Source organism: Anopheles cruzii, chromosome 3 (assembly GCF_943734635.1).
Source record: "Anopheles cruzii chromosome 3, idAnoCruzAS_RS32_06, whole genome shotgun sequence".
Lineage (NCBI taxonomy): Eukaryota > Metazoa > Arthropoda > Insecta > Diptera > Culicidae > Anopheles > Anopheles cruzii.
Window position 1 is genome coordinate 81,659,191 of NC_069145.1, and position 13,110 is coordinate 81,672,300.

At 50.2% G+C, this 13,110-nt stretch overlaps 1 protein-coding gene across 1 annotated transcript; it reads left to right on the forward strand.

Annotated features, from left to right (window-relative positions):
- Window positions 1-10,310: 10,310 nt before the first annotated feature.
- On the forward strand, window positions 10,311-11,989 carry LOC128271124 (uncharacterized). The gene is made up of 3 exons (XM_053008562.1): window positions 10,311-10,364; window positions 10,422-11,696; window positions 11,783-11,989. Exons 1-3 carry the CDS (start codon window positions 10,311-10,313, stop codon window positions 11,987-11,989), a joined length of 1,536 nt encoding a protein of 511 aa, XP_052864522.1.
- Window positions 11,990-13,110: the final 1,121 nt, after the last annotated feature.

Here is a 13,110-nt window from a genome sequence, read left to right on the forward strand (position 1 = left end):
CTCCTACAACCTGGTAGACTTATTTGATAATTTATCCGATTGTTTAAATCTTCCCGACGCGGGAAGCGTAAGCTCCTGTCTGACCATGGTATGTAGGGTCGGAGCACCCATTGGCAAGGATGTGCTTTCTTTGCCTGCTTACTTTGTCTAACTAATATGTGTCTTTTTTGGTCCACGCAGCTTGCAGGATACTACACAACGTTGGTTGCCCAGATGGCTACACACGTGGATACGATATTCGATATAGTGAGCGCCGAACTGCTTGCAAGCTATAACCGACTGGGAGCTTGTATTACCGTGACGTTACACACAACGACCGACGTCTCCATTGGTATCGGTAACGACGCCCTGACGTGCATTGCAAACGGCCCTAACGCTGGAGGGTCTTAAACCGATCGATTGACAACAAATATTTCTCTTGTCAAAATGGTCATAAGCCGTCCGTTAGTTCCAAAGTGTGAAAATATAGTTGAAAGATATCGTGCCCAAGATCGTTTGAATTTTTTTTTTTCCTAATGCCGGTGGGAAGAGGCAACCTACACAAAATCACGTATTCACACACACGAGCACGTGTGTTTGCACAGTTGGGACCAGTTTGAACAATTTGAACCCTTGTTGTGCGAATTCCGAAAATTGGCTCAACCCACACCTAACACTTTGATACAGACCACAACGAAAACATTTCGCAGGCATGATGGGACTATAAAGCGCACCAGCAAAAGCAAATGCCGGCCACAAGTAGCAGTGATCTGCAACATGAAGGTAGTCTGCTTCACTTTGACCATTTTGTGTGCCGTGCTGGTAGGTGGTTTGTGATTCTTTTCCCCTTTAGACCAGCCCTGCACTTCGTGCACAGTTTGCTATACTTCATTTTGACTTTGGACCTTTTCCAGCCGACATGGGCAATCCCGCGTCCCGACTTCGGCATTAATGGAGTAGTGGCTGGATACGACCAAGTGGACCAGGCCGCCATTGCGTTGAAGAGCGCAATCGACTTAGTGAACGCATACACTATTACCCTCACAGCGGGTTTTTCGGTGCTTGATAATTTTGAATCAGTAATTGGTGATATCGAAGGGAAAATTGTCGCTGCTGGTGACGCCTTGGCGACCCAGATCTCGCTCCTGGCCAACGATGATGTTGGATCAATCGACACAGTGTTCAATGCAGTGTACACTAAGATCAACAACTTGCGTACTTTGCTGACCAGCGGTCTAACTACCGATTTGAACGCCATCAACTCTCTTACGGCTCCTGATACTTCCATCACAAAACAGTTCAAAGATGCCTTCGGCTACGTAATAAGCTCCCTGAACGGCCTCACGCCTGTGCTCCAAACGCTTCAAACAAAAATCACACAAGCCAAAATGGCAGCAGGAAACTCCGCATCTGTGTCGGCTGCCGTTGTAAAGAAGTACGTTCCTACCAAGGCTGTCAACGATGTTCAGGTGCAAGTTAGCAACCTTCGTGCCACCATTCCCGTGGTGGCTTACGTTGTCTCCAGCTCGCTAGCCAACCTGCAGGCTGCTGATGAGTTCATCGTCGACCTTCAAGGGGAAGCCGTTAGCGGTACTGCAGATTACGGGACATCTATGGCGGCCTTCCAGACGAACTTGGGAGGTTTTCAATCCGACTATCTCTCCAGTTTCGTTGAAGGATTCGGTGATTTACCGTCGACGCTAATTGCGAACATATTACCTACCCTAGAAGAAAATCAAGCATTCCAATCTTTGCAACCGGTAATTGATGGAATCGACCACTTAATCAACAACTTGATCGCCAATAATCCGCTAACGTCCGGTATTAACGGCTATGTGTCCAACGTGCCCATTTTGATTCCAAATATGGATCTTTTCCTCGGAGGGGCACTCTGCGGTTCATTGTTGCAAGTGATCTATGTTTATGTCGTCAACGGAGGATATTCCAATTTTTGCTTCAACAAGTACTCCCCGCGAACCTTCGCCCTGGTAGAGGACGTCACCGAGATGCTGGATGTGTGCTTTGAGCAAGAACTAGGGCGTCTACTGGTAGTCGAAGACATCGCTTCTGATGTCGGCACACAGATTTCCTACAACGTAGAAGACTTATTCGATAATTTATCCGTTTGCCTCAGTCTGCCCAGCATGGCAAACGTAGGCTCGTGTTTCACCATGGTAAGTAGCACCGTGAGGAGCATCTGTTGCCAAGCTTTTGAGTTCTTTGTATACTTTTTGGTACTAATATGTGTCTATTTTGGTCCACACAGCTCGCAGGATACTACGGACCGCTGGTTAGTCAGTCGATTATCCAAGTGAACACACTGTTAAGTTTAATAAGCTCCGAACTGATTGCTAGCTATAACCGACTGGGAGCTTGTATTACCGTGACGTTACACACTACGACCGACGTCTCCATTGGTATCGGTAACGATGCCATGACGTGCCTTGCAAACGGTCCTAACGCTGGAGGGTCTTAAACCGATCGATTAACAATAAACATGTCTTTTTCTTATATGGTCACAAACTGTCCGTTAGTTCCAAAGTGTGAAAATATAGTTGAAAAATACCGCCCCAAAGAGCGTTTTAACTTTTTTGTCCTAATGCCGGTGAGAAGAGGCGACAAAAAAACTCGTTCTCACACAGACGAGCACGTGTTTGCACAATTGTAATCCGTGTTATGCGAATTCCCGAAAAGGGTTCAACTCATACCCAACACCTTGATATAAACCACAACTAACATATTTTGCAGGCATCACGGGACTATAAAGCGCACCAGCAAAAGCAAATGCCGGCAACAAGTACCAGTAATTTGCAACATGAAGGTAGTCTGCTTCACTTTGACCATTTTGTGTGCCATGCTGGTAGGTGGTTTGTGATTATTTTCCTGTTTAGACCAGTCCTGCACTTTGTGCACCGTTTGCTATACTTCATTATGGCTTCGGACTCTTTCCAGCCGGCATGGGCCAACCCGCGTCCCGACTTCGGCATTAATGGAGTAGTGACTGGATACGACCAAGTGGACCAGGCCGCCATTGCGTTGAAGGTCGAAATCGACAAAGTGACCGCAGACACTATAACCCTCACAGCGGGTTTCTGGGTGCTTGAGAATTTTAAAGCCATAATAGGTGTTGTCGGAGGGCAAATCGTCACTGCTGGTGACGCCTTGGCGACCCAGATCTCACTCCTGGCCAACGATGATGTTGGACCAATCGACACAGTGTTCAATGCAGTGTACACTAAGATCAACAACTTGCGTACTTTGTTGACCACCGGTCTAAATAACAATTTGAACGCCATCAACTCTCTTACGGCTCCTGATACTTCCATCACAAAACAGTTCAAAGATGCCTTCGGCTACGTAATAAGCTCCCTGAACGGCCTCACGCCTGTGCTCCAGACGCTTCAAACGAAAATCACACAAGCCAAAATGGCAGCAGGAAACTCCGCATCTGTGTCGGCTGCCGTTGTAAAGAAGTACGTTCCTACCAAGGCTGTCAACGATGTTCAGGTGCAAGTTAGCAACCTTCGTGCCACCATTCCCGTGGTGGCTTACGTTGTCTCCAGCTCGCTAGACAACCTGCAGGCTGCTGATGAGTTCATCGTCGATCTTCAAGTGGAAGCCGTTAGCGGCACCGCCGATTACGGGACATCTATGGCGGCCTTCCAGACGAATTTGGGAGATTTACAATCCTCCTATGTCGCCAGTTTCATTGAAGGATTCGGTGATTTGCCTTCGACGCTAATTGCGAACATACTGCCTGCCGTGGAAGAAAATCTTGCATTCGAAGCATATCTGCAACCGGCAATTGATGGAATCGACTCCTTAATCACAAACTTGTCCACTAATAATCCGCTAACGTCCGATATTAACGGCTACGTGTCCAACGTGCCCAGTTTGATCCCAAATATGGATCTTTTCCTTGGAAAGGCACTCTGCGGTTCGTTTCGGCAGGTGATCCATGTTTCTATCGTCAACGGAGGATTTTCCGACTTTTGCTTCAGCAAGTACTCTCCGCGAACCTTCGCCCTGGTAGAGGACGTCACCGATATGCTGGATGTTTGCTTTGAGCAAGAGCTGCAGCGTCTACTGGTAGTCGAAGATATCGCTTATGCTGTCGGCACACAGATCTCGTACAACGTGGAAGACTTATTTGATAATTTATCCGTATGCCTCAGTCTTCCTAATTTGTCAGACGCAGCCTCCTGTTACTCCATGGTAAGTAGCACCATGAGGATCATCTGTTGTCAAGGTTGTGACTTCTCCGCCTACTTTCTGGTGCTAATATGTGTCTTTTTTGGTCCGCGCAGCTTGGAAGATACTACGGAGCGTTGGTTGCTCAGATGAGTACACACGTGGATACGCTATTCGATTTAATAAGTTCCGAACTGATTGCTGGCTATAACCGACTGGGAGCATGTATTAGCGTCACGTTACACACTACGACCGACGTCTCCATTGGTATCGGTAACGATGCCATGACGTGCCTTGCAAACGGTCCTAACGCTGGTGGGTCTTAAACCGATCGATTAAGAACAAATATTTCTGTTTCCAACATGGTCACAAACTGTCCGTTAGTTCCAAAGTGTGAAAATATAGTTGAAAAATATCATGCCAAAGAGCGTTTGAATTTATTTTATCGCAACGCCGGTCAGGCAACCTATACAAAATCACGTATTCACTCACACACACGAGCACGTGCATTTGCACAATTGGAAGCCGTGTTATGCGAATCCCCGAAGATGGTCCAACCCATACCCAATACCTTGATACAGACCACAATTAAAACCTTCCGCAGGCATCGCAATACTAGAAATTGGACCAGAAAAGACGTTCATTAACAATCGCATGTTTGGGGCTATTGTCCGAGACGCGTAGCAGCTTTCGAATTTTATGCAAGATTTGTACCTAGTACCTTGGAGGTTCTGTCCAAGAAATCATGTTGGCGGTCAGCATACAGGACCCATGGAAGATCTATCTGTGGCAATCTATCTGTGGTACAACTAAAAACAACTACAAACATATCGTACTGGGCACCTGCAAGATCAAAGTACTTAAAATTCTCGACACCATAGCTGTGGTTGTCCCCTTCATAAAGTCTTATGGTATGCCACAAATGCCTGTCCTGTTACATTGGCTGTGTCTTGGGACTGGCGATAAAAATGCTATGATTGACTGAAAATGATGGAAAATCTGTCATTTACGGAAATCTCGTGGAAAACCCGCAGACAAACGTATCACAATTCCACCAAACACTTTTATTTCGGAATTGTTTCATAAAAATGATTAAACCTACTTAAGCCGGCTTCGCATGCCTTGGGCAACTCAATGGATCGATAGGAAAGGGACCATTCTCACCACTCAACTGCCGAATAACAACTGCCGTAAAAAAAGGTTGCTCTACTCGAGAGTTTCCACATCCAGCTTCCATGTTTGGGTTTGATGTCGATCGCCCATTATTGCTCAATGTTACTTACGAAACCGTTCAATCCGATTCATCCCATCCCAACCGTGATTGTGTCACACATATTTGTTAGTGTTTCAAACCGTATTGTGCATTCCTATTGTTTATATAGTTGGGAGGGTCCCAACCAGTGAATGCAGCCCGCTGCAACTGGCGGGCTTCGGTTTTATGCTTAAAAACGCTTGCTGCGTTTCATTCACCGGTGACAAGTAGTTTTTGGGCTTCGTCTTACTAGGTCCACATGATTATGAGGAATTTCTACGGTAGCATCGTTTTTGTGTGGCCGCTTGTCTTCTGCCTGCTGCAGGTAAGTACTACACGGAGTTTTCGCGCATGCTCCTAAAACAGTAAACGAATCGAACCCCCAAATCTAGGGCAGTTTCGCGAAGCCAAACCCAGACTTTGGTATCGATGGAAGCATCAGCAGCACACGGAACGATGTTACGAGCGAGGCGAACACAGTTACGACTTACTTAAATCAAATGGACGACATGTTCAACCTTGATCTGGACTCGGGGTACGTGCTGCTGAGCAATCTAAAGGAAGCCATTGTGACGATTGGAACTGGCGTTCAAACGGCTGGCAACACCCTGATGGACAGTTTGCGTGCTCTGGCGGTTAATTCGGGCCCAGCGGTGGGATCCGCTTTCACTCCGGTCTACGACGCTATCGATGCGCTTCGGGTGTTGACGAAAACCGGGCTCAGACAACAGCTACGCCAATTATCACGTCTGACGGGGGCCGTGTACATATCGCGCCAATTCCGGGACACGTTTCGGCTGCTGCGTGATACGTTGGACAAGCTGAAAGTCGATCTGCAGGACCTGCAGCATCAAGTGGAGCTAGCGAGAGCGGTCTACACCGGGACCGGAGCCATCCCTGCGTCCGTCGTGCGCATTAACGTGCTTAGTAAAACGCAGAACAACATCCGTATCGAGCTAACAACTATGCGGGTCTCGGTGCAGACCATTTTGTACGTCGTCCAGAACACTATGTCCGGGCTCTCGGAAGCCAACGATTTCTTGAACGCCGTCGCTGCGGAAGCACAGAGCAACGCCGCCGACTATCAGGCGGTGGAGCTGCACGAGTTCCAGCAACGCGTCCGAAGACGGTTGCGACGTACGGTGCGCTCGGTCAAAAACACTTTCGTTACCGTCGTCGAGAGGGAGCTCTCGGCATTGACGCCAATTATGGGGCAGCTTGTGCAGCTCAACATACTCCCTGCCATGCTCGAGGGAGCACTAACCACTCTGTTGGAGGTGTTCAGCTCTAGCTATGCGGAAAATCAGGTGCTGGCCTACGAAGCGCAATTTTCGGAGTACGTTTCAGCGGCCCTCGCGCTAGAGGCGGACGAGGAGTCGTTCCTCCAGACGACCAGCTGCCAGGCAGTGCAAGGCAGCATTCAGGGACGGGTCGCTTCCGGGCCGTACAACGAGTATTGCTTCATCAAGTATAGCTCTTGGGTTTACACGCTGTATAGCCAGTACCGCTTCACTGCGGCCCAGTGCTACGATACCGAGGTCGGCCGTTTGCGTTCCCTGTTCGACGTTTTTACCACTCTCGTCGATATGTTGCTGTTCAACGTCGAAGATTTGGCGCCCACTCTGGGCACTTGCGTTGCCATGAGCAACGGCGCCGGTGACTGCTTAACCACGGTAAGACCAACGACTGCGCGGCAGATCTGTGTGCTGGGGCTGCGCTAGAATTAGATTCACTCCAAATCCTACGCTTTCGTTGCAGCTCGGCGAATTCTACGCGCAGCTTGCCTTGATTGTGCAGGGGCAGATCGAAAATATGAAAAAGTTGGTCACAGTTGAGCTGCAAAGCAGCGTTCAGCGGCTGGGAGCGTGCGTTACGTCTACACGGCAGCTCACCTTGAGCGAACTCGAGTCGCTGGTGAGCCAACAGCAGCGATGCTTCGAGCTGGGTCTGAACAGAAACGACCCGAAGGAATCGATCGAAGGGGACAATTCCCCGGTATGATTTTCTGGTTCGGAAGCATCGAATATGCGGTTTCAAATAAATCTGTTCTCAGTCACAATCTGTTTTGTGTGTGATATTAAATACGATCACAGAAGGCATCGATCGAAGGTTCGGTTGTACAAAAAGCCTGTTCCAACCTCTCACCGAACTCATGTTGGGTCGTCCGACTAAATTCTTAAGCCCGACTAGAACGACATATTCCATTGGTCTCTGAGCAAGGCAAGAGTGAAGGACAGCAAGACGTTTCCTAAAAGTGGTCCTATGTGTTGATTTTGACAGAGGAAGCGGATGGATTCGCTGGTATTTGCCCACAAATGATATTTCCGCAGGTGGCCCACATTCACACTGCAACGCCAGAAAACTGCAGGCCGATCTCTGAGCAAAGCGACCGTTTTGAAATCCAAATTTGGCTACAGGCGTTCTACGGAACTTTGGCGCCCCGCGATTATTGCGACGCATTCAAGGGATCCATTGCGGGGAATATCACTGTGCTGCGGGGTCACTGATGTCTGGCAGCCCGAGGACGCTCGAAACGTGTTTGGACAGCTGGGGGATTCGTGATACGTTCGTGACATAGCGTTTCGGTGGCGGTAGAAAATAGCTCATTTCATTGCCACCGCTACCAGTACGTCGGTGCACCAAGGAGTAAATGATGAAACCAATTATTGGCTGGCTAATCTTGGGTCTCTGGTGCCAGGTGAGTGGCCGGTCGGTGCAATACCTAGTGGCAATACACAACGTTCGCTCTTTCCCTTTGCAAGCAGCATGCGTTCGGTTCACCGAGACCAGACTTCGGCCTGGATGGGTCCGTAGCCGGCAGCGCTAGTGTGATGACGGTTGCCGGTGAAGCGGCCACCTTGTTTGACTTGATCGACCAAAAGACAATAACACTAAACTCACAGTACAACACACTGTACACGCTCAAAGATGCGCTGACCGACATCGGGACCAAAATTGCGAGCGCCGGCCAAACGTTGACGACCAAGCTGGAGACGCTCGCCAACAGCACGGGGCCGTTACCGGATGCGTTCAACACTGTCACTTCCGCGCTAGGGGATCTCTCCGTATTGATCACTGTGAATCTGACGTCACAGGAATCCGTCATCGAGCAAGCGGTCGGTCCCGCTATCGGCCTTATGCTCAGCGATGCACTCAATCGGTTGACTGGCACACTGCATCGCTTAGAAGAGTCACTGTCGAAGGCCAAGCTCGCGGCCATCGAGGCGCAGCACGCTTACGGCTCAACGCCAATCCCGGCCACGGATATCCGACGCTACATCACACCGAAGATAATCGACAATCTGGAGCGTGCGGTGCAGGACCTGAAGTCCGACTTGCCGCTAGTGACCTACATCATCAACCTCACACTCGGCCACCTTGAGACGGCCGACATCTACGTGTCCGGGTTCATGTCCGATGCGGACGACGCTGTGCAGGATGCGGTAAACTACTTCTCACCTTTCTACGTTGAAGCATCCGTGGACGCAGTGGCTACGCGTGAGATGGTATTCACGGACATTCAGGCCAGCTACAAGAATCAAACGACCCGGCTTAACTTCATCATGGCCGACCTGGCCACGATGGACTCGTACGCGACCGCCATGCAGCTGGTGTTTGCCAAGTACGCCAACGCCATAGACGATGCGCGGCTGCAGCTTCTGTACGACGCGATCAGTACCGCATTTTCGACCTACTTCGGGCTGGCCGCGCAGCTCGATGACTTTCTCGGCGAGTTCCTCGACGCAAGGCTGTGCGAGCCGGTGCGCGCGGTGCTGGAAGTTTTGATCGCTTCCGGCCCGTGGGCCGACTACTGTTTCAGCAAGTACTCGCCGCGCCTCAGCGCGCTGGCCATCATTCTCTCGTACGACTTTCAGGAGTGCTACCAGACCGAGGCGACTCGCTTGCAGCGGCTGTTCACGTTGACCGGACGAATGGTCACACAGATGCTCTTCGACGTCGCGGACCTGGCCGACAATGTGCTCGCTTGCTTCTACCTGATCGACGAAGCCTCGGACTGCTACGCACAGGTCTGCCGGGGGTTTGAATCCATCCTTGTCTTGATCTTCCTCTTACGCTTATTGTTTGCCCTTTCGTAGATTGGGCCATATTATATCGAGCTCGGCGATACACTGGCACTGAAGAAGGACGATCTGGAGCAGCTGATTGAGCTCGAAACCAACGCCAACGCCGCCCGAATGGGCTCGTGCGCGACCACGGCCAAGTACAAGATGGTGCTGGCTGCCGAAACGATCGTCTCCGCTATCGGCCAGTGTGAAACATCTGGCCCTTCGCATTAGTCTCGCGACAGGACAGTGAACGAGAACTCTGTTTTACTCTACAAATGAAATATAATTAGCAAACAACTGAGCGGAAGAATCGATTGCATATTCCTTCAATAAAACACGGATTCCAGAACATTAAGTCTTTTTCTCTGCGCATTATTGCCATTACTGGCGACGTCAGTCAGAATCGTTTCGACAGCTACCCCTGGTGGTACAGCTATTCTTCCCAAAGAACTCATCAATGACGCCACTTGACTTTGCTGGCATCGCATTGTATTAGCCGAAAGCGTAGATCGTAAAAATGGCGAATCTCTGTTTTCTGTCGACAAAGCTGTTACCAAAGTCTGGTGGTTGACACAGCTGCAACCTTAATCCAACACGGAGCCTAGGAACGCGACGGGGCGGAAACGGGCCACGGACCCCTCTCCTTTTGCCAAAGTGGCGAAAACACTCGCCCCAAACGCCACGGACCACTCGTCAGTCGATTCTTTTGAGTGAAACACGCACCCTGACCGTGCATGAATCGGCCCCAAATCGGGTAGCATAGTTCTCGGTTTGTTAAAAGAGGATCCATCCGTCGTGTCTTGAAATAAATTGAAGCAACGATGAGATCAACCGTTGGCTTAGGGGCCGTGTTGCTCCTTTGTGTTTCGCTGCAGGTAAGCCGCACGACTGGAGACCGGACTTCTAGGGGTCTAATTGTCCATTCCGTTTAGTGTGTCGCTGCCGAACCAAAGCCGGACCTGGGCATCAAGGCAACGATCAGTGGTGCCTCGCGAATAACCACCCTGTCGTCGCAACTGTCAGCCAACTTTGATAAGATTGACAATACGAATGTCCCACTGACGAGCGGGTACTCGCTGCTGGTGAACATGAAAGCGGCCCTGCTCAACATTGGATCCCGTTTGGCCAGCGCCGGAATGACTCTGGCATCCACCATCAGTACGCTGGCGGCGAACAAGACCAACGACGTGAACGGAGCGTTTGCCCCGGTCTACACGGCTATCGGCGCGCTGCAGACGCTGCTGTCGAGTGGCTACAGTGCACAGTTTATCACCCTGCAGGCCCAGGGACTGTTCATAACGAAGCAGTTTAACGATGCATTCGGCTCGGTCGCTCAGGGCCTGACGGCGCTCTCCGGAGCACTGGACCGGCTGAAAGCGGGCTTGATAGCGGCTCGCGATGCACCGGGCAACACGGCTACGGCCGTTTCGACCGCGAACGTGAACAAGTACGTGAAAACGGTCATGATCTCGGACGTGCAGGACGCCCTGTCGTCCATCAGTGCGAGTCTTCCGCTGGTACAGTACATCATCGATTCGGTGCAGGGCCGCCTCGCCACGTCGGATGCCTTCGTTACCGACGTGACGAACGAGGCAGACACGATGCTCGGTGAGGTGGACGACGATCAGCAGACGTTTGCGGATGCAACAGCATCCATCGCATCCGATATTGGCACGGCGTTCAATGTAACCATAACACCGGTGTACGCGGCGCAGCTGGCAGCCATTGCGGACGTGCAGGGCGCACTGAGCAGTATCAGCTCGTACCAGCAAGATTTGCAGCCGGTCCTTGGCATGCTGGACACGTTGCTTGACGCCGACGGCATTAGTGCCCTGCAGACCGACATCGCGAATGCGTTAGGCAACTTCGTCACCCAGGTGGACGAATCGATAGCCGGCACGGACGCCATCGCAACGCTCTTCAAGAGTGAAGGCTGCGGTGCGATTAAGGCCACCATCGATGCCCTGGTCGCATCCGGACCGTACGCCAGCTTTTGCTTCAGCAAGTTCTCTCCCCGATCCTTCAACCAGTTCGCGCTCACCTTCTACGACGTGTCGGAGTGCAAGGTCATCGAGGTGATCCGGTTGGGCTCGCTGCAGACGCTGATGCAGGTGATCATCGACATGATCGTGTTCGATGTGGAGGATCTCGGGGAAGCGATCGCCTCATGCGCACCTCTGTCCAACGGTGCCGCCTGTCTGACTTTGGTAAACCTTTGGGGCGCAACTACTCTCTCTCTCTCTCTCTCAAGCGCAGTCTAATGATCTCCCTGTTTCACTCCCCATCATTGCAGATCGGATCGTACTACGACGAGCTGGCCATCACGATCGACGCGAAGCAGAGCTACATGGTAGACGTCCTGATTCAGGAGACCAACTTTAGTTTGCAGCGCCTGAACGCATGCGTTACGGTGGCCAAATATTCGATGGTCATCTCTCTCGCGGCCCTCGTCACAGACCTGACGGAGTGCACCGTCAGCGGTCCCAACGTGGGGCCTTAGAAACACGTAAGAAAAATTGCCAATAAAACGGTACGTGTCATGCGTTGTCTTTTTTTATCGGCGAATTTTCGAACATAAAGCGGAGGGAACTAATAGCCACTTGTGTCAACAGTAGCTGAGCGAAACATGGTTTGTTCGTTCTTGTTTGGCCCTTATGGACTTGGCTGGTGTGAAGTCTTCACTGTGCAGTAATGCGTTAGTATTCACTAAACGATCATATGAAGAAGAACAAAAAATTATTGCCACTACCATGCGCCTCCATCACCAAACACCATGCGTCTCCACGATGAGTCGTTGCAAAAGTGAAAGAAATACACTAATTTAGACAATTCGGATTGTGATTATTCGGACTACAAAGACAACACAAAACCGACTACATTTCCATTATTTATTCATAAACCTCATGTTTGTATTTCATTTGTCCTATTAGTTCACATTTTCACCCCGATCCCGGTTTAGAATGTCCAGCTTTCCATCTGTTCCTTTTTCTTCCTAAACAAAACACTGTAACCACTCCCAAAAGGAAAGCGTCGACCGCTTTGGACAAAAACATAAGCGCCCCATGGCGGTGTGAAGCAATCAACCCTGCTGCAACTTTTAACAACCGAACGTTCCGAAACACGGTGGGGGCAAAGCAAGGTGTAATACAAGTCTGTTTTTTCAATACGAATGTAGCAGCACAGCTCCGAAACCGAAAACAACCTCGAGCCGGGTTCAGAGCAAGTAGCAAGTGAACCGGCGATCGCCACACGTCATTTCATCATTTCCTACCAACAAAAAACACATTCCTTCGTTATCTATCAATCTGCGATAAATTCTAACTACACATCGTGTTTCCATCAGCCGCGGACCGTTTTTTACACGCTATACAACTGCACCCCGACCCGGTTCAACTTTCTACTAGAGCTGTGTCCTTCGCTTCGCTTGAGTTTTTGCCATAAGATCTAGTTAGCGGGGTTTGTTGCTATAAGGACGATAATCACAATAATAATTACTAAGCCTAACGATACTAAAATATATGAGACATACTAGCGGCGCACGCGCACTCCTAGCAACAAACCGCACGTTACCATGGTAACGGCGGCCCAGAGAATGAACCTGACGAGGGGATGGAATACTCA

What these genes read in the sequence shown, in the direction of transcription:
- LOC128271124 (XM_053008562.1), top strand. Translation starts at nt 10,311, where the DNA reads ATGAGATCAACCGTTGGCTTAGGGGCCGTGTTGCTCCTTTGTGTTTCG. An exon ending in TCCTTTGTGTTTCGCTGCAG is followed by an intron (nt 10,365 to 10,421) that starts GTAAGCCGCACG and finishes CATTCCGTTTAG; the next exon opens with TGTGTCGCTGCCGAACCAAA. An exon ending in GTGCCGCCTGTCTGACTTTG is followed by an intron (nt 11,697 to 11,782) that starts GTAAACCTTTGG and finishes CCATCATTGCAG; the next exon opens with ATCGGATCGTACTACGACGA.